Consider the following 21,312-nt stretch of genomic DNA (forward strand, 5'->3'; position numbering starts at 1 on the left):
CATAAAGCAAAAAAAAAAAAACACACAAAAGAAAACAAAAACAAAACGAATGTACATGATTGTTTGCCGGAAGCGTAGTCGGCTAGTGCGCCGCAGTAGTGCTACAGCCGCTGCAATTAAGTACACTGTATCTTTGCAACAGAACCGCAAAATACGCTGTTTTGCCTCGTATTGACGAAAGTAGGTCGATAGATCTAGCACACCTTGAGCTCAACAAAAATCTGCATTACATAGGGTCTTTGATAATACTACATTATCTAGTATTCATTGATGTATGACGTGGATAATCTGACACAGAGGATTTCTGCAGTGGGACTGAATGTGAAGGTCGTGTATGCATTGTTTCAAGTCTTGTGTGTTAAGATTATGGAAACTTGTGAGAGTGTGGTGACTAGGGTTTTTTTTTTAACATCTACGGCAGAGATCGGCTTTGTAAAGAATAGATCGCCAGTCTACATGTCGAAATTCTAGACCTAGTAGTCTAACAGTGTATGGTAAGTACAAACGATCCGCTGTAACGTTAGGCCTAACTGTAACTGGTTAATAGATAGATGATAGATCTTAATGTTGTACTCCTTGTACTATAGAATTAAACACTTTACTTTTTGTATAGGTCAACTAAACTATCAATTATTATATCCCTCATGTAAAGCTTCTTGCCATAAGATTGTACAGAGCACGAACATGGTGTAGTTTTACTAGCTAGCTACGAGCAGCTGGATGCGGTGCAATTGGTTACTAACCAGCGGGATATAGTACTTTTGGGAATCCACGATTTGCACCCAATCGTGATCGTGTGATCGATATCTACATTTCTCACTTAAGAATGTACGCAGTGCGCATAGTAGCGATACTTTTGAGTGACAGGTCTGTGGCTTGTAGCTAGCTAGCTAGCGCTAAGAGAGCTAGAGCGCGGAGCGCGCGGTGTGCTGTGCGACAGCATTCAGAAATCTGTGGTGCGATGGCGTGGGTGTGTAACGTTAGTGGACGTGTGATCAATGTATTCAGCTCAATTGACAAAGTGACTGCTTCAAGTAACGGAAGAATGATCGCAGGAGGACACCATATCAGGTACGAATTAGGAATAAACTAAAACCGATTTTGAAGATGATCTGGGTAACGAAGCCGCTTTAGGCCTACTTCTAACGTAGTCCTGGACCTCCTCGATCTTTCGGAGTTTTGCACGCTGTAGTGTAGCTCTGTGTATAGGAATCAACAACAGCGCAGCGGCGTCGTTCGCTACGCGCTGCACGCACTGCTGCTGCACTGCTACGGCCTAACGTTAGTTTTATCGTTTACAAAACCTGCACACTTTTCCAAAAGGGAACCGTCATTACTCTAGTAAAATGCTCGAGAGGGATATAAAACAAATATCGACTGCTTTCTTTCGGGCCATGGTAAAACTATTTGACCTCGGTGATGTCTCAACAGTGCCATGTCCCTCGACTTCGTCTCGGGACATAGCACTGTTGAGACATCACCTCGGTGCAAATAGTTTTACCATCTCCCTCTGCAGCAGTCGATATTTGTATAGTATTTATTGACAAACTAGCTCTACATAGTAGGCCAACACACGTCAGAAATCACTGTTTTCCTCGCATAATCTTTGGCAAAATATGCATTGTACACAGACGCAGTTCCAGCGCTCGGTTACTTGCCCTTGCTGGCGATGGCTTGACGGGCCGGCAGGCCGAGGCGCCGGGCGTGCAGGATGGGATTGAGACTGCTGTAGATTCTAGGTGTTTGCGTGCAGCAGTCGCGCAAGCAATGCATGCCGATCGTGAATTTCATGCAAGGAAAAGACCATAACTAGATGAAACAAACGTAACTAAATGTTAGAGAAAGTGAGCAGTTAACATACAAACATTTGTGACAAATCCCCAGCTAGACTAGGAAAGTGTGACTGTCATCTTTCTTCTGCAAAATGTCTTACAATTGAGTCTACCTAAACTGTCTCTACTTATAGTTGATTTTTTTTTTAATCAACTATAAAGTTATCATGGATTTGGAGCAGTTGTGAAAACTTATAGTCGATTCGGGAGGAAGATAAAGTTGATTTTAACTTTAGGTCTCTTGATAAAACGGACTTATAGTTGATTTGGAAGTTAATCATTGATTTTCTGGACTTAAAATGAACTTTATCTTTTGATAAAACGGGGCCCAGAAAGGACAACTCTGTTGAATGGCAGCTCAGTGTCCCCGGTATGGTGCACGAATATGTGGTAAGTGTCAGAATCCCAGAATTCCAAAGCCTTAATCAACAAGCGCTCATCAGAAAGCAAACGTAGTCTCTCTACATTGTATGCTGTGATTCACTTCAAATCTGTTATCATGCTTATCCATCTCCCCAATCCCACCATTACTGCCCTCTCTTTACACAGTTCTGACTGAAAATTGTAATTGACAAACAAAAACAAACACGTGTTGCTCTTTTTCATTGCAACTTATCGACAAATTACCCTTCAATGACCTAAATAAGAACTGACTATTCACTGTTTTAGCAGCAGCCATGACAAAAAGTGATTGGCATTACATATTCTTATTTGCATCAAAAAGGGGAAATTTGTCAATCACTTGCAACAAAAACAACTTGATACAAGAATTCATTAATTTGAATTGATACACGGTATTTGCTGCTATGAGGATTAGAACCAGCACTGGCTGTCGGGAGAAATCTCATTAGTCTAGTAGATACGACACCTGTCCAGTAATAAGGAGATCACTGACTGGATTCCAAACTGAGTATGCACGCCCATGTTTTGTTTTGTTTTGTTTTTTTGCCATGGCTACCACTATAACACTGCATAATAGGTACTTATTTATGCTGATAAATGGCAATATGTCAATCAGCTGCAAGTGTTTGCTTTTCTCTGCTGTCTCAAAACCATTCATGATGTCTTCAAGTTGTGCAAGAGGACACAATACAAATGACACAAGTTCCCCCGTATTTCTCTTGGGGTAAACGCCATGCCTGTGCGTTCTACTTAATCATGGACGTCAACTTACTGTGGGAGACAACGAAGATGGCAGTGCTTTGTAGAGATCAAAGAAGAGATGTACTGTACTGAAGTCGAGGAAAGCTGTGAAGAGTAAAAAGAAACAGGTATCATAAATGCAATCAGCATGTTTCAGTCATTCTTTCAGGGCTGTCAAATTTCAGAGGTCACTTAAAGACAGAAAGCGATATGCTCACAGTGATATACCTGTAACAGTATGCCATGAATAAGAGTAATCTCAAAATATGCATTTGTGGATATACATTTCACTTCACTCCAATGTTACTACCACACTAAAATTCACATCCTTCATAACTGTGGTGTCAAATTTCAGTTTTGAGAAAACACATACATGCTTTGGTGACTTGCATACAGACGTGGTTCAGGGAGTATGTACCAGCAAATTTAATTCTGGGCCAAACAATTTGAACCAACATCCATGAATCATAAAATTTAGCAGAGTATCATACAATTATGAAGGTCTTGCGAGCGCAGATGCACAACGGAAATTAAAAATGTACCATCGATCCTATCTAAAAAGAAAAGAAAGATTCTGAGAGTAGAACAATTTCGAACAGAATGATAACCCTTGAAACTGTCAACGGTGTTAATTATGTTGAAACTCGATCTAGGCCTACAAAATATGCATTTGTACAAAAATATTAACAAACTTTATGCCGGTGAGTGTGGGGATTGATGGGTGGCCTGATTCAATTGCTGCCCAACGGGTTCATTTGAAAACCACAAATAGCACCAGTCGGCCAATATAAGCATAGAAGCGTACACTCGTTGATAACGGTCGACTCCAGCCGAGATTTTTCAGCTGTGTGCATACTTACACAGAGATCAGTGATAAAGCTATACACAATTTGTTACGGGGATTTTCGAATACTGTAAAAGTGGATATTTTCGCGTGACTAATTTTTCGCGCTTCGCCGGGTAAGAAGAGTTTCGCGTGTTTTTAATTCTGCGGAATCAAGACATCACGCACAGGAGCATATGGCAAGCAAAAATATTTGCGTGCTTTTATTTTCGCGCTAGTTTCTGGTTGCGCGAAATGCGCGAAAGTTTCAACACCGCGAAAATTTCCACTTTTACAGTACTGTAAAACGAGGAATTTTCGCGTGCACTTTAATTTCGCGAGCGCCAAGATTCGTGAAATTAAAACGCACGCGAAAGTCCTTGTTTACACTATATGCATTGAACGTGAGTGGCACTTCGCGAAAATTTCATGCCACGAAAAAGGCTGTCGGCTGCAATTCGCGAAAAATTCATGCCGCGAATATATCATGTTTTACAGTATATCAGAGCTGTGCCAGCCTTCCAACACCATGGTATCCCCACGCTACGGGGTCTTCAATAATTTTTGCCTTATCAGGCAGACATCATTTCATGTTTCTCTGATGAAACATCGAGTTAAAATGTTATTTGCTATTATATTCCACACACTAAGAATGTTGCAATAGGATTGGTCAAGAGCTGATCACGTGAAAAAGCGTAGTTTTGCCCATCACATCACCTGAGAAGAAAAGTTTGTTACACTCTAAGTTGATAGTCCCTTTTGTTTCGCTGATCTCCACACAGTCCACACAGTCCTAACGCGAGATGAGTATGCGCGAAATAAAAGTACGTTGCACTGTGGACTATCATGTGACCTAGGTCACTTGATAGTACACAGTGCAACGCACTTTCACTTCGGTGCCACGCGGTGCGTGCAACAAATTCATTGTTTTGTCATCTACGCGCACACGTAGCCTAAGCCCTATGGAAACCTAATGACAGCTAAAACGGTTTCAGATGTGGAATAAAATGGGAATTTCTAGGACCCTAGATGTGGAATATTAAAGCAAATAATCAACTTTTAGTTTCAGGCAATGAGACAAACTATCACTTCCTCGGCGATCTGAATGTGTACGCTATCTTTCCTCAGCTGCGCTTCGGAAAGATAGCTACATCCAGATCGCCTCGGAAGTGATAGTTTGTCCCATCACCTTCACCAACGTTGATTATTTGCTTAATATCAGTACTGCCATGGACATTTCTTTTACTATCAGGACCATTCATTTGCTTGCCATGTTTGCGGTTCTAATGGCACTATTCACCTGAACGCCAGCCTGTTGGAATTTGCACTGTGCCCAGGTCGTCTGATGACTCGTCTGTTAGCGTCCCGATGAAGTCAAAGATCAGGCAATTTTTAGCCAGTTGGAGGAGTTGGTTGATCACTTGTTGCTGCAAAGAGTATGAAGAAATACATAACTGTTGCTGGCTTTTGTGTTTTCTGCAGTCAGTAAGCATAGGTACAACAGGGGAAATACCAACACTCCATTCCCATTTCTTTGTCAATTCTGAGATTTTGCAACATGACATTGCAACTGTGAATGTACATTGCTTCGTGCAATATGAAAAATTGAAACTGACACAGGAAACATTCAACACAGAATCAGGACTGACGAAATATAATCTTTTAAATCATATTACCATCTCAGCATGATCCCTGTTGCATTTACCATGTGTATTGGGACTGCATTTCATGAGAAAGATATTTGTTGGTTATAATGTGTATATGCAAAGTGAAATGATTGCATGAAATGAAATTAGTAAGGGGTCGTCAGAGAGCAAGGACCTCTGCCAAGGCTGTACATGTAATGTAATTTAGGCAATATTTCTATATCTGTCGTTTAAGAACAATAATACTGAAGTTTATCATTCATCCATTCTGGAATCCAGATCCAAAATATTGTCAGTATCCAACTCAAATGTTATGGTGATATAAAACTTGTTACATGTTTGGCTTGTGTTTTTTTATTTCAACCACGCATCCTGGGAATTTGTTGAGTTATGTAGTGAAAAATGTTGAAACAGCCCTGCTACCTGCACAGAAATGATCGGCAAAAATGAGTGACTGGCAATGAAAAATAGTTTGCCAGGACAGATGCTGCAGGGACGTTAATCAAGAGTGGTGCCAGTAAATACAGACCTTGCCATCGTCCTGCATATCCAGTCCCCCTTTGGAGGCCTGCTTGAGGAGGTTGCACGCCATGTTGAAGATCTCAAAGAGCATGGTGTCTCGGAACGATGAGGCAATCTTTCGGTGCTTCGTCAAAGGTCGGATGTTGTCAGGCTGGAGGGAGAAAAAAACCCACCAACATGAATACTTTTTGGCAAGAACTATTTGTTATCCCGATGACAACACTGTTGGTCACACTCAACTTTTCCTCTTATTCATCTGTGCTAAGCAAACTGCTTTTCTACACTTGATTAGTGGTCAGTAATCTCTGTGAAGTTTGTAAACAGCATCTCATGTTAATGGAGTTCCCAAATTCCTCCCTTAAAATGAAAAACATTCCAACAAGCAATCAGGGACAAAACTTGTGTTTTACATGCATCTCAATGGGCAAATATTTTCCAAATCTGTGAGCTTTTAAAATAGTCTTTTGTAAGGACACGATGAGATAATTCTATTTTCACTAAGCCTCCTGCAGAATCTGGAAGACTTGGCAGCTCTGATATCAGTAAAGCATCCTGCAAGCAGCAATCCCTTCTCCCAGTTTTACTGACTTTTTGTAAATGCTATCAAAATCATAACATAAACAGCATAATCTTATCCTTTTAACCCTGCTATCAGACCCCTTGCCTTTAAGTTGGGGCTCAAGGAAGCAGAACAAAAGAAGAAAGCTTGCATAAATTCTACACAGGTGAACTTGTTAAGCAAACAGTATTGTAATACAATTATTACATTGCTACATTTCTGAAATATGTGAGCCTCCAATGTCATCATCCTTGTCCAGTGTAATTTGTTTTGGGTTCTTCAGAGTATTTGTTTATCTGCTTAATAAGGACCACAATAAATTTCACAAATCTATATATAGAGCTGTCGATTTATGTACTACATCATGTGAAATTATGAAAATCGTCTAGACTTCCCCTTTAATCCCATGCTGCTGAAACTGTACAGGACTGTGTTAGGTCGCAGAGGATGAGCCCAATGGCTATTCACCATGGATATAACCACATATGAACTATTAAGGATGGAGAAACATGCGGATAGACATGCTTTCACAGACCCTGTGCAATGAGACAGAGAATACTGCATAGTGTAAATATTTAATGGAAAACTCCTCTGTTCAATGTTTTCCCTCGTTTATCAATTCATATGGCACATCTACGATCTAGCACACAATGCTGAATTCAACCGTGTCATAGTAACAGGCTCAATATTTCAAGAATACAGATATAGGCAATATGAATAAAGAAAATAAAAAAGCAAAAGCTCGGCAAGTACACACTTATCATCTTTCTACTAACCTGGTTGATTTCACTGACAAGTTGTGACATGAGTTGAACTCCGATAACAAAGTGATCCATCGACCCCTGTTTAAATTCACAATAAATATGCATACATCATGTATAGCAAATCAAATATTAATCACGTACTGCAATTACAATCAAAACTATGGTGCATGAGTTACTTTTCTGACAGCCTCATGTTTACTGTAAAAGTGGAAATTTTCGCGCATTTCGCACAACCAGAAGCTAGCGCGAAAACAAAAGCATGCAAATATTTTGGCATGCCATATGTTCCAATAATTAACTCGTTGAAGATGAGTCCCAAGTATACTTGGGTAGGTGTCTATGAGAAATGCGTGTCATAGCACAATCAGTCCATCCTCAACAGGTCAATGTCCTGATTCCACGGAATGAAAAACATGCGATATTGGTCTTATTCGGCTAAGTGCGAAAAATTACTCAAGCGAAAATATCCACTTTTACAGTACATCATTTTTGCACCACTGACACAGAACACCAAGTCTGTAACTTGATCAAACTATTGGTGTACATGATCAAATAGACGCAAATAGGTCATAGAATGGGAAAGATGTGAAAAAGCAAGTTTAACATTCACAAACAAGATTGGAAAGGTTCCACAGTTTTGTTACAGCCTATTACGTGCTGTCAAGTTTTTTTATGTTCAGTCTCTTTTATTACGGCCTACTGGGTTTCTCAGCAGCACCATGACTGTAGTGGCAAATTTTTGAGAGTTTACAAATCTGACATGGCATCAACGGCCTGTCAGGTTTGCCCATCCCATCCCGTCCCAAGACAAGTAACACCTAACCCTTCACTTCCTCAAGCTCTAATAACTCGAGATTGCATTTCATAATATTCACAAACAAAAAGCAGCAAACATAACAAATAACTACACCCACGGAAGGTAATTTGCACTATTTTTGCAGGATGCCTTTAACTCACATGAAATATTGGTCTTACCTGGAGGAATTTCGAAACGTCAGACATGACATCTCTGAAGACGTAGTCATCTTTTCTGCTGTCAAACCATCCCAGCTTGGTGATCCGTACGAGCAACTACAGGAAGATTTAAAAGGGGAAATTTGTCTCAAGGTCTAGTACACACAGAGAAATTTAAAAAAATGTAATTATTCTATGCTTTCAAAAAAAATTTAAGAAGTTGATATAGATAAAAGAAGTTTCATAAGCTAACTGTCTTGAAGGTATCAACATTAAGAGTACTACCCAATCATTCTGTAAGTGTTGCGCAACATTTAATAAAATCTGAGTATTACACAAAAAAATAGCTGTCATGTAACGATAGCTATGGGCACAGATGAGCAAATAAGCTATTCTATAATCTTGCAGAAAAATGTTTCCTTAAACAACACCTAAAATGAAATCTGTACCTAGTATTTCAAGCTGATTTTAACTGATTACTCTACTTGGCCAATTATCTTCAGTCATCTTACATTTGGTACTACTTGTTTCCATCTGGGAAAATCAGTCTGTCAAAGAAGATCAACACTATGTTCTTAATGAATGACTTCTACACTAAGGCTAACTCTCAACTTGATTTGGTTAGCCAGGTAGTCAGTGAATCACACTGCGTAAAATGGACAAAAAATTAATACGCTTATGAAAAACATGATTGAATTCATAATTTCACAATCATTTTGTCACAGGCATACACCTTGCTTTACCTCATCTTTTAAATTTTGTTGCTTATGACATTGACAGAATTGATATATTTCACATGGTAGGCATCATTTTTCATGAAAGACATACCTGGATGAGTGCCTGGGTCACAAAACTCTGCAGTTTCGGGCGATTAGCAAGGTAGTTGAGCACATAGTTCTCTGTTTTATGAAGAAAAGAAGGAGACTTAATCTAACCTGGTACAATGCCATAAAATGGCAAATATGGGTTGAAGAGTTGCCTTAAATCTTAAGTTCTCTATTGTGCTGTGATGATCGTATTGAAATATATATCATCATTATCAACAGAAAAAGAACTCCCATACACGTGAAATGCTCCATCAAAGCTTACTTCTGTAAAGTACATGTATGTGATTGGAACGATTTTTTTTTCTGATTTTTTTAAAGAAATTTCATAAAAATGCTTCTTCTTTCAATATATTTAAGGATGGGTGAATGGATGGATGGACAGCTCAAAAACATTATATTTCATGTACCATTAATCAATAAATGCACAAATAGGATTACATTACTGTTACTAAACAATCATAGTGTCATTGCTACCATGATGCAATGCACAGAGATTACACTCATGAACAAATATGTATGTATATGCTGCCCAGGATTTCTATGAAACAAATGAATATAATCAACAAATCATTCTTAAATCCCACTTGCAGAACTCGACATCGTTACTAAGCAATAAACACATTGAGGGTCTATTAGTATTTCTGATTGCAAAATCATCCCCCCCCCCCAAAAAAAAAAAAAAAGGGGGAAAAATAAATAAAAGGTCTCTGAAACACAGTCACAAATTCATTTGAGAAAGAAATAATGTCACCTGTGAGAGGAAAGAGTGAAAAGGGTGTACAAAATCAGTTGCCACGATTGATTACTTACTGATGTCTATTCTTTGCTCCAGGGGAAGGACAGTTGTGGTTCGGGAGACAAGCTTGATGAGCGATGATGACGCCAACAGCTGGGCATATGCAGACTTGGAAAGCATGAGAGCGTAAAATATTAATGTCAATTTCTATAAAACATTCAGAAGGTTTGGCACGATGCATGATACTCACATGATTTAAATGTATTTTACAAATATACAATTCAAGAAAGAAAAATATCACTACTTTGATTTGCCATGTAATAACTATTCAATAATGTAATGTCAACATTGCCCCTATAAATTTGTAATTAGGAAAAAAAAATTGATGTAGTTTTGTTTACCAAAAAATTATGAAGTCAGACACATTAGACGCCAGTATACACTGTACATTTCAGTTGAACACACAGTTACGTACTAAAGCCTTGAAGACACCCTGTATACACTGGATGTCAAATATCCTTCTGAAATAATGTTTATTTTGTCATCCTCTTTCCAGTTCTTTGTGATACATTCATTACCTCCGCCAAGGGAGGAGGTTATGTCTTCATTACCGTTGGTTTGTGTGTTTGTTCGTTAGTTAGTTAGTTATTTTGTTTGTCTGTGTGCAAAATAACTCAAAAAGTAGTTAACGGATTGGGATGAAACTTGCAGGAAAGATTGAGAATGACACAAGTAACAAACGATTAACTTTTGGTAGTGATCCGAGAATTTTGGGGGAATTTATGAAGGATTTTTTATATTTTGGCAGGTAGGGTGAATGAACTTGGGAGTTCAGGCTGCGCGTATTTGAGGTTTGCATGTGCGCACTAAAGTGCGTGCTCTAGTTTCTGCTAGGGCCAGGCGCGCCGTGCAGCAGAGGGTTTATGACGTAACAAAGGCTCCTATATTGGGAAGTCGGGCGACTTTCTATGCTAAGTACGTGTGGGTGGAAATCCTGATATCTCTATGGAAGAACAAGATCAGTGGTGGATATGAGCTGCATGCTTGGCGGAGGTCTGCGCTCTCAGAGTGCCTCTCTAGTTTTTAATGTTCTACAACACTGCAAATCAAGACAACACATTTTCATGGTACAATGTATTTCAAGAAATGTGTCTTTATGTTTATGGGAACATCATATATACAAGTTCACGGAATAATTTTCTTGGTATCGCACAGCAAGTTGCTATGTATTTTGGATATGACTGCTGAACAAATTTTCAGTTGCATAGCTATTTTGTTACAAAGAATTTTAGACCATTTTCTTCAAAATATGTCCATTGACTAAAATTGCTATTCAGTTTCAAGAAGGGAAATTACTCCATGCAAGTCACATCATTAGTCCACTTCTCTATTGTCAATGAAATTAAATTTGCATGGTGAAGAAGCAGTAGTATGCGACAATAACAAAAAATGACAATTGGTAGTTCCAATGTGCCTCCTCTGTTTATCAGAGGTATGAAATTAAGTTATTCCCAATCCTGAGGGTAATATTTACTCTCCCTTCATCAGAGCTTTGTATATTGTAACAGGGAATAATTTTCAAACTCTTCTGTTGACTTCTTTGGAAGAAAACTGCTACACAGAAGATTGTTTGTGTAGCAGAAGTAAAAGAAAATGCAAAGCAAATTGTGATGTGATAACAGGAAAATTATTCCCTGTGTAAGTGTTTGAATACACTGTATACCAGATAGATAATTTTGCCAAATTTCACCATTTCTCACAGTTGACTGTCTCTAGAAAGTGAGAGGAATGACAAAGATAAGCACTAGGCAGGAATAAATGAGCTTCTATCTTAAATTTCAAATAATTTTACAACTAGAAAAGCACCCTGAGAGTACAGAATTCCACCAAGCTGCTACTTTCCAGCAATGATCTTGCTCTTCGATAGAGATCAGTGATTTCCACCCATAGGTGCATGCTGAAAAATCACCCGATTTCCCAATATAGAAGCCTTTGTTACGTCATAAACCTTCAGCTGCGCGGCGCGCCTTGCCCTAGCAGAAACTAGCGCACGCACTTTAGTGAGCGTATGAAAACCTCAAAAATGCGCAGCTTGAACTCCCAAGTTCATTGACCCTACCTGCCAAAATATTTAAAATCCTACATAAAATCGATACAAATTTCTGGATCACTGACAAAATATAATCATCTGTTCCCTGTGTCATTCTCAACCTTTCCTGCAAGTTTCATCCAAATCCGTGCTCAACTTTTTTAGTTATTTTGCACACGGATAACAGGGAATAATTTTCCAACTCAAATTTGATTAGCATTTTCAGCTGATGAACAATATTTCACATGGTATCCTGTACATTTCTATGGAAGAAAACTGCTACACAAAAGATAGCTTGTGTAGCAGCAGGCCTCAAATTTCACCAGTTTTAGGGACAGGCAATTTTTGGTTTTAGGGGCACTCTCTCTCAAGATTTTTTAAAGGCAGCAAGGAAAAGTTGCAGTAAGCATGGTAATTTTGAGAGAGGCATTGTGGCAAGTAGATAGGGCATTGTGGCAAATTGCCTTTTGCCTCCCGGGTAATTCGAGGCATGTAGCAGTGGTGTAAAAGTGCATAGCAAATTGCGATGCCATACCAGGAAAATTATTCCCTGGATAAACAAACAAACTACCAATTTACAAACCAACAAACCATGAAAACATAACCTCCTCCCTTGGCGGAGGTAACAATGTGTATGCGTATGGAAAACATGAAACGCATCATTCGTAGACTGGAGTAGGAGACTATTCAACTTACATTGGCCCTCTCCAAGAGCAGCTGGCACTTGTTGAGGTCTGGGGAGTTGGTGAAGTTGACCAGGGCCTTCTCAGCCTGAGTTCGCTGCTCAGCATTGGGGCTCTCGTACAGCTGCTTGCACAGCAGCTCAAGCTGAACAAGCTCCTGAGGGGGGACAACAAAGAGAAGAGATTCAAATATTCCACAAACTGACCTGATTGCTGACAATCCGGGGAGCAAACTCGTTCTATCCTTGCCTTATACACTCCATGCACCTTCTACAGCTGATGCGTGCTCATAACTATACACAGCCCAGCCACTGTAAAAACGTGACAGGGCTATACCATTAGCACCAGGATGGTGCACAACAACAAAGCAAACAAAAAGCAAACACGTTGAGTTTTGATACTTGACATCATTTAGTCAATAAAGACAATCTTCACTAATTAGACATCATATCTACAATGTATGTTATCGATATTGACACATACAATTCACAACTTACCAAAAATAAAGTTTATATGCAGTGTGTGTGAACAGTCTTTCACTGACAGCCATTTTGAATAATCAGGAGTTCACACGATCAGAGATGCACTTTTAAAGATCACAAGGGCAGCTCCATACAGTCTAAACTCATAGCAAAGAGTTCTAAGAGATGGAGTCACAACTAAATTATTTGAAGTATGTGCCAAACTACGCTGCCCCACGGATAGGAAGACAATTGATTCATGTTAATTGCATAATGACCAGTCAAACTCTAAGAAAAACATGTCTTTATGGTGGTATTTACTTTTGGCCATCCCTACTTTTATAAAAGGTGAGCAGAACATAGCTCTACTGGTACAAACACAAGAATGAGTGAATGAAAATTTGGCATTAAAATAACTTGACTTTGCATGCTTGCTGTAGGTGGCTTTCCATTCTGATTGAGGATACAGTTTCAAATAATTTTACAACAAAACAGCTCAGATTTAATACACTTTTAATGGGATTAACGTCGGTTTCATAAGCTTTGTCATTCCTTGACATTTCACTTTTTCTACATTGAGCTACTGTAAAAGTGGTTTCTTTCGCGTACAGAAACTTTCGCGGTTTCCATCGGTGCTGACTTTCTCGCGTGTGTTAAAATTCGCGGTCGGTAATGATAGCGTTGTAACAAGCGATGAGTTCAAAACATTTTCGTGTGGTGTTAAATTCGCGGTTCAACCTCAAAGCGCGAAAATAAAACCACCACGAAAGGAACCACTTTTACAGTATAAAGACAGTATTTAAGCAAGCAAAATATGTCAGCATTTAAAAAGAATCTTTACTGCCACTTCAGATTACTCAGAAAGATGTCTAGAAGTTTACACTTTTCCTCCTTCTTTTCTCTTCTTCTTCTTCTTCTTCTTCTTCTTCTTCTTCTTCCTCCTCTTCCTTCCTCTCCTTATCCTTCTTTTTCTTCTTCCTGTCCAGTACAGTCCAACGCCTTTGATTGGTGTATCATCATTATTACAATTACAAACAGTGCTCAGTAACTCACTAACACTATGACAGTGACACTAACTCACTGTGACACTGTTTGAGCATTTCGTTAGATTCAGTTCTGGGTGTGCCTACAATGTATTTCACACGCAATCAGTCTGTCATTCTGGGACCTACTGTCTTCTACACATCTGTTGAAAGATGCTGCCCATCTAAAAGGGAAAAAAAAATATCAAGTTGTGGCTCGAAATCCAAAAGTTGTTCACTTTATTGGCTGAAAAGAAGCGTTCGGACTATGAGCAGTGCCGCACCTATGCACTACGCACTCGTGGTAGTGGCCGTGTGTGTAGTCAGGAACACAGCGATGAGCAGCGCTGCAGAGCCGAGTGCAGCATGTAGCAGCTACGCGCTGGCGCGCAGTACCGTACACAACTCACATCACCGACACATTGGGACTTTACGCATAATAATAGCCAATCTTTCTCGTCATCAAAACATCCTACTGCAAGAGCTGACGAATACAATATTCACATTTTCTTCCTCACGTTGCTCATGAAAGATAAGAACAAGCACATTTGGTCCTCTCATTCACCTCTTTTTATGGATAGATCTAACAAGTTAGTTTAGGTAAAGACACAATTGGAAATCTACGATCCTACCTGTTCAGTGTTCGCCATGTTCCGTACAGTGGGATTTTCGCGCTTGATAATTTAGAGCGCCCTCTTTACTTGAGCGAGCCATACGCCACAAGCTCCGCTTGCGCTTCTGTCCCGTAATCTTTGATTATCGCGTCACGGTAAGGCACGATGACCATACCTGTCGGGTTTGGGCGATCATGGTTGTTCGGCGGATGTGCTCATACTTTTGCTGTTTTGTGGTAATACACGTGACGCTCTATTATTCTGCCCAAAATCATTCAAGATCGACTACATAACAAGTGTATTACCATGTTCGACTCCCGACTCTATTTCATCTCGGAGAAACATTGCTCCACAATATTATTGCAAAAAGTGCAATATACCGTAGTTCTTACATATCAAGAATTTTATGATTGGTTGCATTAGTATCACGTGACACTTATTGTTCTCGTAGAGTTCATGGTCCCGCATTGTGAAGGCCCCTTTCATCAAATTTCAATCGTATTTTAATCCCATCCTATACTGATGGGGAAAAAAAATACATTTCTAATTCAAGACTTGTTTGATCAAAGTAATGCATCAAAATGATTTGCTCTCAGATCCACGGGTTAAAAAAAAAACAATATATAATTATATATATACAAATATTTTTTTTTTTTTTTTTTTGGGGGGGGGGGGGGGGGGGGGGGGGCTTGCTTGATATAATCAACAACCCGGGCAGCTATAAGCATAACAGTTCCTCATCTCGCCATGACCAGGGTGCTCCGGCTCGCAATCAAAGAGATTTTTCTCCTCCCCACCACTGGGGAAAATCTCTTTGCTCGCAATATATCAAGATTTGACAAGTCCACTTTTCTTGGGGGTGGGGGTGGGGAGGGGCGTAGACTCAACAGACATGGCCGAATGCAGGCTATTTTTTTTGGGGGGGGGGGAGGTGGAACACGCTAGCCAGGGAGGGTGTTGGGGTCCGTCCCCCTCCGACATACCGAGAGCTTAAGTAGAGCATTCTTAGAACTGAAATTCAGTGATTTGATGCATTTTAGGCGGAATACTTGGAAATTTTTAATCCCAAAAGTATGACTTTACATGTTGGTTAATCATACAAGTTACAAGAAAGAAAAAAAACAAACAAATTCTCTATGGCATGTCTCGTGATTTCTCATTTACTAATCAATATCATTTAAAAGTATAATATCTATATAGGGCCTATACGCAGCAGGGGGGGGGGGATGAAGAGAGTATCTTCCCTCCCACACGAGGGAGTTTTTACACTTTACATAAGTTTTTAGAATTTATTTCAACGATCTGACGCACCCTTTCGATCAAATTTCGAAAATTTTCATTAAAAAATATAGACGATAAGCTGGGTAATATTTTTTTGTTCATTATGCACATAAATGATATACCAATGCTTATCTTTTACTGTTTGCTGTTTACTCAAATGTGTTTCTTTCCCATTCAGATCCCCACATTTTGGTTGATACGTTAAATTCTGTACTTAGAAATTTATTATGTTGGATAAGGTCAAACAAATTGTCTTTAAGTTTTTTTAAAACTAAATGAATGTTATTTAGTAATACTTTGAATAGTCTCTCCAATAATATGGAAATATACTCACTGTAGATGATATAGCTCTATGATTGTTACGTCAATGAAGTTTTTAGGTTTGATTATTGATAATAAACTCTCATGGAAGTCAAAATATTAATGATGTTTGTCACTTGACACTTTATATCTCGAAACAATCATATCAAGAAATTTAAGTATTATTTCCCACAATCCCACTCTCTTAATGTTTATTATTCAGCCTTAATTATACCTTATCTTTATTATTATGGTCTTATAGTTTGGGGGAACACTTAACCCATGCAACTAATCTCGACAGACTGCCCCGTCTCCAGAAAAAAACAAAAACATTCGTATATATATACTTTGCCACGTATCTTGGATCTCACACTGATGTTTTGTTTTCCGAAAACAAAATTTTAAACATAACCAATCTTTATTATCAATGATCATCTTGGTCAATTTTATATACAAACTCAGTTACAAGCCGTTATTACCGCCCGTTTTCACCACCATGTTTGCGAGAAACCGATCCTTCCATACATATACCCAACTCGTCACTCTGATGAATTTCAGTTGCCTTTAACTATGACTATTTTTACACCGAATCTATATTTCCTGGACCTAAGTATTGGGATAATCTCTATGATATATTTAAAAGCGTCCCCGCGTTAAAGTTCTTTAAAAAATAACCTGAAGTTAAAGGACAAGTTCACCTTCATAAACATAAGGATTGAGAGAATGCAACAATGTTAGTAGAACACATCAGTGAAAGTTTGAGGAAAATTGGACAATCGATGCAAAAGTTATTAATTTTTAAAATTTTTGTAATGGAACCGCTGGATGAGGAGACTACTACAGCTTGTGAGTCATATGCGTACGAAGAAAACATAAAGAAAGTTCAACATATTTTCACTTTTTTCACATAATAAAAGAGCACTTGACTTGGCTCTTTCTAAAGGCAGGGGGAATAATATTACCCATAACATTTGTCGGTAACGAGTCGGGGGAATATGAACTTTTTTCATAAGATGAAAGTTTGTGAAATTCTCTTTATATTTTCGTTATTTTGTTGTACGCATGTGACATCTAAGTTATTCACACACTGCAGTAGTCTTCTCATCCAGCGGTTACTGCACAAAAACTTCAAAAATTCATAACTTTTGAACGGATTGTCCAATTTTCCTCAAACTTTCAACGATGTGTTCTACTAATATTGCTACATTCTCTCAATCCTTATGTTTATGAAGGTGAACTTGTCCTTTAAACTTTTTGAGAACCTCATTTACTAGAATCTGAGTATCATTACCAAAATTAATGTCTTTCTATTAACAACATCATGAAATCGTAAAATTGTGCTAATTCTTTAATGGCTGCAAAAGAACTGGAAAATCCAACTTTATTTTCTGCTAAAATCAAGCAATCATTGCTGAGCGGCTCCAACCATCCATTAACTCTCGTCTTGTTATTGTCTTCAATTTTTTTATCTTTACACCACGTATTCAGTTTCTCTCATTCCTCCCCCCCCCCTCGCTTCCTTCTCTCTAATTCCTGCATGACAGCGATGTTTCCAAATCTTAGTTTCTTTTGTGATTCTTATATTTATATTACATAATCATTATCAATCGCATTATGATTTCTTTTTTATTTGTGGGGGAATACACGTACCCTACAAGCACTGCGTTTTAGCATTCCTCCCCATTTCCAGCATTTAAGTATATTTAAGCATTCTGTAAACTTACCTTTTATTACGTATTGTGATGTATGTATGTATTCAATTTCTGTAAAATATTTATATGTTTCTGTTGGAAATGGAAAAGTGAAGGAATGAATGAATATAAATTGCAAAGAGGAAAAAAACACCTGTCAACTAAATCATGTAAGTACTGTATTGTATATTCTCACTTATTGACTAATTGCAAATCTACTAATAAACTTGGAGAGGGGCATCTCTCCTCCCACATAAGGGAGCTATATTGCATCTTTAGAACTGAAATTCAACAATGTGGTATATGCACTGTTGTTGGAATATCGAAAACGTTTCTATCAAAATAGAAAGAAGAAGAAATATTCAGGGAAAATATGATTGGCTAAAATAGAGCCGTCGCCTAGCTCTTGTTCTGCATCATCACGTGCGTCTACATTCGTTGTGGGTCGCGGAAATGTAGATGATGGAGGGGGGAGGCGGGGGGGGGGGAGGTGATTAGGGGCATTCCCCTTCCCCCACGCACAAGGAAGCTGTTGCATAAAAAAACAACAACTAAAGTTTGAAGATCTGTGCACACTTTTGTTGGAAGCAGGAAAGACTTTAATTTAAAAAGTAAGAAAATGAATAGCTGAAACATAGTACCTGTCACATTATTTTTGTTCCACGTGATGTGGGTTATCGATCGTCACTAATGGAGACGCCATGCGACATACGTTTGCGTCGATTTGTTTCCAGAATGGGGGGGGGGGGAGCTATTCTTGCCACGTTTCTTCCAAAATCGGCCGACAAGCCACAAAAAAAAATAAAACACACACACACACACACACACACACACACACACACACACACAAGCGTCTCTCACAAACACACACACACACACACACACACACACACGCAAACGAACAAACAATACACAAGTCAGTCCATACCTTCTGTAAAAGTGTGTTTGTGTGTGTGGGGGGGGGGGGGGGGGAGGGGGTCCCTCATGGTGTCCAGAACCCCCAAATTACCGAACTAGAAATATTATTATGAGTAAAAATACAATGATCTCTCTGAAACACCTGCCTTTACACAGAAAGGCTTACACTCCTCAACCTACCATCCCTAGCATACCGAAGGTGAAGAGAAGATAGCAGGTGTACAAGATCATACCTGAGCATGACAGAATACTGTAGTAAACCCTGCTGACTTCTTTGTACTCGCAGATACAACTACGCGGGGCAGGTACAAACTTTGTAAGACGAGATGCAGAACGTAGGGTTAAAGGGACTGTACATTACTGGCTGAGGTGGGGATTCATGTTTTGAACATTCCTAAGTGAGATAATGAGAAACCGCTTATGAAATATGAAAGAGCATGTAATTTTAAGAAGGATTCAACGTTTAGTTGATTAAAATTGGTTTTCAAATGACTGGGATATCCAAAAAAGTGATAACAATAAAAGGCGACAGGCCCCGCCTTTTATTAGGATCTCTTTGTTTCACCTTGTTTTTGGATATCTCAGCAATTTCAAAACCGAATTTCATAAAATAAACTTTGATACCCCTTTGATACCTCATAGAGTGGTTTCTGAATATCTCGCAAAACGTTGAAAGCCTTTAAATTCTCACCTCAACCAGAACTGTACACACCCTTTAAGGAGGGGTACTAGAGGACTGGAATTCCCTGCCGGAAGATGTAGTGGAAGCTCCATCTATCGATAGGCTTGCTCGGCACTGAGAAGACCAACGATTCCTGTCTCCCTATTCCCAATAGTCAACTGTGATCTGTGATGAGCAGTATAATTACAAACGGCCTGTCTGCTTTGCCTTCTTTTGAACTGGACAAGAAACCACCCACCATAATAAGTGGGCTGATGATAGAGATTAATCAGATGAGAATAGACCTGGAAGCCCGACTGCTGCTACGCAGCAATCTTCCATCAAGTATCTTCGGTAAAGTAAAGGTAAAGGTAATAAGCATTATCGAGTGTAATTTCGAGTTTGTTTATTGTCCATCAGGGAGATATAGGAATACATTTTGAAGGGCCGGGACCAAATTTGGACCAGTTTTCACATCCAATCTGCTTTTTGAAAGCATGGCCAAACTTTTTGTAAACTTGACAGGGATTTGCCAAGAATTAAAAATCGGCCAAAACACTGTTAAGCTCGATACTCCAGTGTGGGCCACTATTTCAATCTTCCCAATCATTCCATCACTGATATGACTCTACAGGGCATTTAATCTTTAGGCACTCGTCCAGACACGGTCCGAATCAGCAGAGAGAAGCTCTTGATGAAACGACGTCACACCATCCAACCCCATGGCCTCAATATCCAGGAGGGAAATGACTATATAACCACCTATATTTTATCTATATTATATTATTACATTTTTTTCTTTTCAATTATTATTATTTCTCTTTCTATTTTTAATTTTAGTTTGTTCTTTCTTTCTTTGCGCTTTTTCCAATTGCAGACCATCCCCCCCCCCCCCCCCCCCCCCCCATTATTGATTCCTTCCTCTTGTCAGAGTCTCTTTTATACAGCCTTTTCCACCTACACAATCATACACACACTTGTTTGGGTTTGTGTTTATACATATTTGTGTTTACTATGCCCATTTATGCCTGCTTTTCAACATGTACATTTTCTCTCCCTTGGATTTTGTGTCCCCTTTTTTTCATTATGTGCTATAATTATTATTATCTGAATTTCTTTTATCAATATCATTATCATTATTGTTGTTTTTATTACCATTATTGTGTATAATATACTTTTGATGTATATGTTTGATTACTTGCATTATTTTGTTGGTTGACTCTCACATCATTGTTCCTCATCTTGTTTGATGTTGCCTCCGCCCTGTTCATCCTTTTCCTTCAATGGTTGCCCCCTTGGTCGTCAGGATAATTACTGACCCTCCTCTGCCTTTTGTCTGTCCACCCTTCTGCTCTAATCTCCCTCCCTTTACCTTTTGGGCTCCTTGCCCATGACCTCCTATATACCCTCTCCTTTTGTTTTCCTTGTTCTGTGTCCCAATAGCCCGTCCCTGACTGTTCTTGTTGTGTGAAGTCCTTACATTATGTGATTGCTTTCCCTGCCTGTTTGTCATTTTGCCTCTGACGAAGATTCTACTAGATGACATAGGATCGAAAGCTCAGGCCCCCTTTGACTCCAAGAATTAAAAATGGTGGAAATGGACACCATGCCCTTTATGGAGATCCCTCAGTGCTCCCTAAGCTTGCCATAATGTCCTTCGGTAATGGGTCTTCAATTTATAGGGCCTAATAGGAGCAGGAGGTGAACTTGCGACAACCAGGGTAACCCCGGGATTTCGCCCAAACCCTCTCTACTTGACCTCGATTCAATTTTGTGTACACAGTAT

At 39.1% G+C, this 21,312-nt stretch overlaps 1 protein-coding gene across 1 annotated transcript in view; it reads right to left on the bottom strand.

The window, feature by feature from the left end:
- LOC139728803 (exportin-7-like) overlaps positions 1 to 14,718 on the bottom strand; it is a 35,435-nt gene extending 20,717 nt beyond the window's left edge. The window contains exons 1-9 of the mRNA XM_071639739.1: positions 14,694 to 14,718; positions 12,592 to 12,735; positions 9,881 to 9,974; positions 9,072 to 9,142; positions 8,265 to 8,360; positions 7,302 to 7,367; positions 5,974 to 6,117; positions 5,099 to 5,225; positions 3,007 to 3,080 (exon numbers count right to left, since the gene is read on the bottom strand). Coding sequence (XP_071495840.1) covers positions 3,007 to 3,080; positions 5,099 to 5,225; positions 5,974 to 6,117; positions 7,302 to 7,367; positions 8,265 to 8,360; positions 9,072 to 9,142; positions 9,881 to 9,974; positions 12,592 to 12,735; positions 14,694 to 14,711 — 834 coding nt within the window. The 5' untranslated portion in view covers positions 14,712 to 14,718. The remainder of the gene's footprint in view (positions 1 to 3,006; positions 3,081 to 5,098; positions 5,226 to 5,973; positions 6,118 to 7,301; positions 7,368 to 8,264; positions 8,361 to 9,071; positions 9,143 to 9,880; positions 9,975 to 12,591; positions 12,736 to 14,693) is intronic.
- Positions 14,719 to 21,312: the final 6,594 nt, after the last annotated feature.

Source organism: Diadema antillarum, unplaced genomic scaffold, assembly GCF_040938485.1.
Source record: "Diadema antillarum isolate AM-2024a unplaced genomic scaffold, OU_Dant_1.0 seq00000201_RagTag, whole genome shotgun sequence".
NCBI classification, from domain to species: domain Eukaryota; kingdom Metazoa; phylum Echinodermata; class Echinoidea; order Diadematoida; family Diadematidae; genus Diadema; species Diadema antillarum.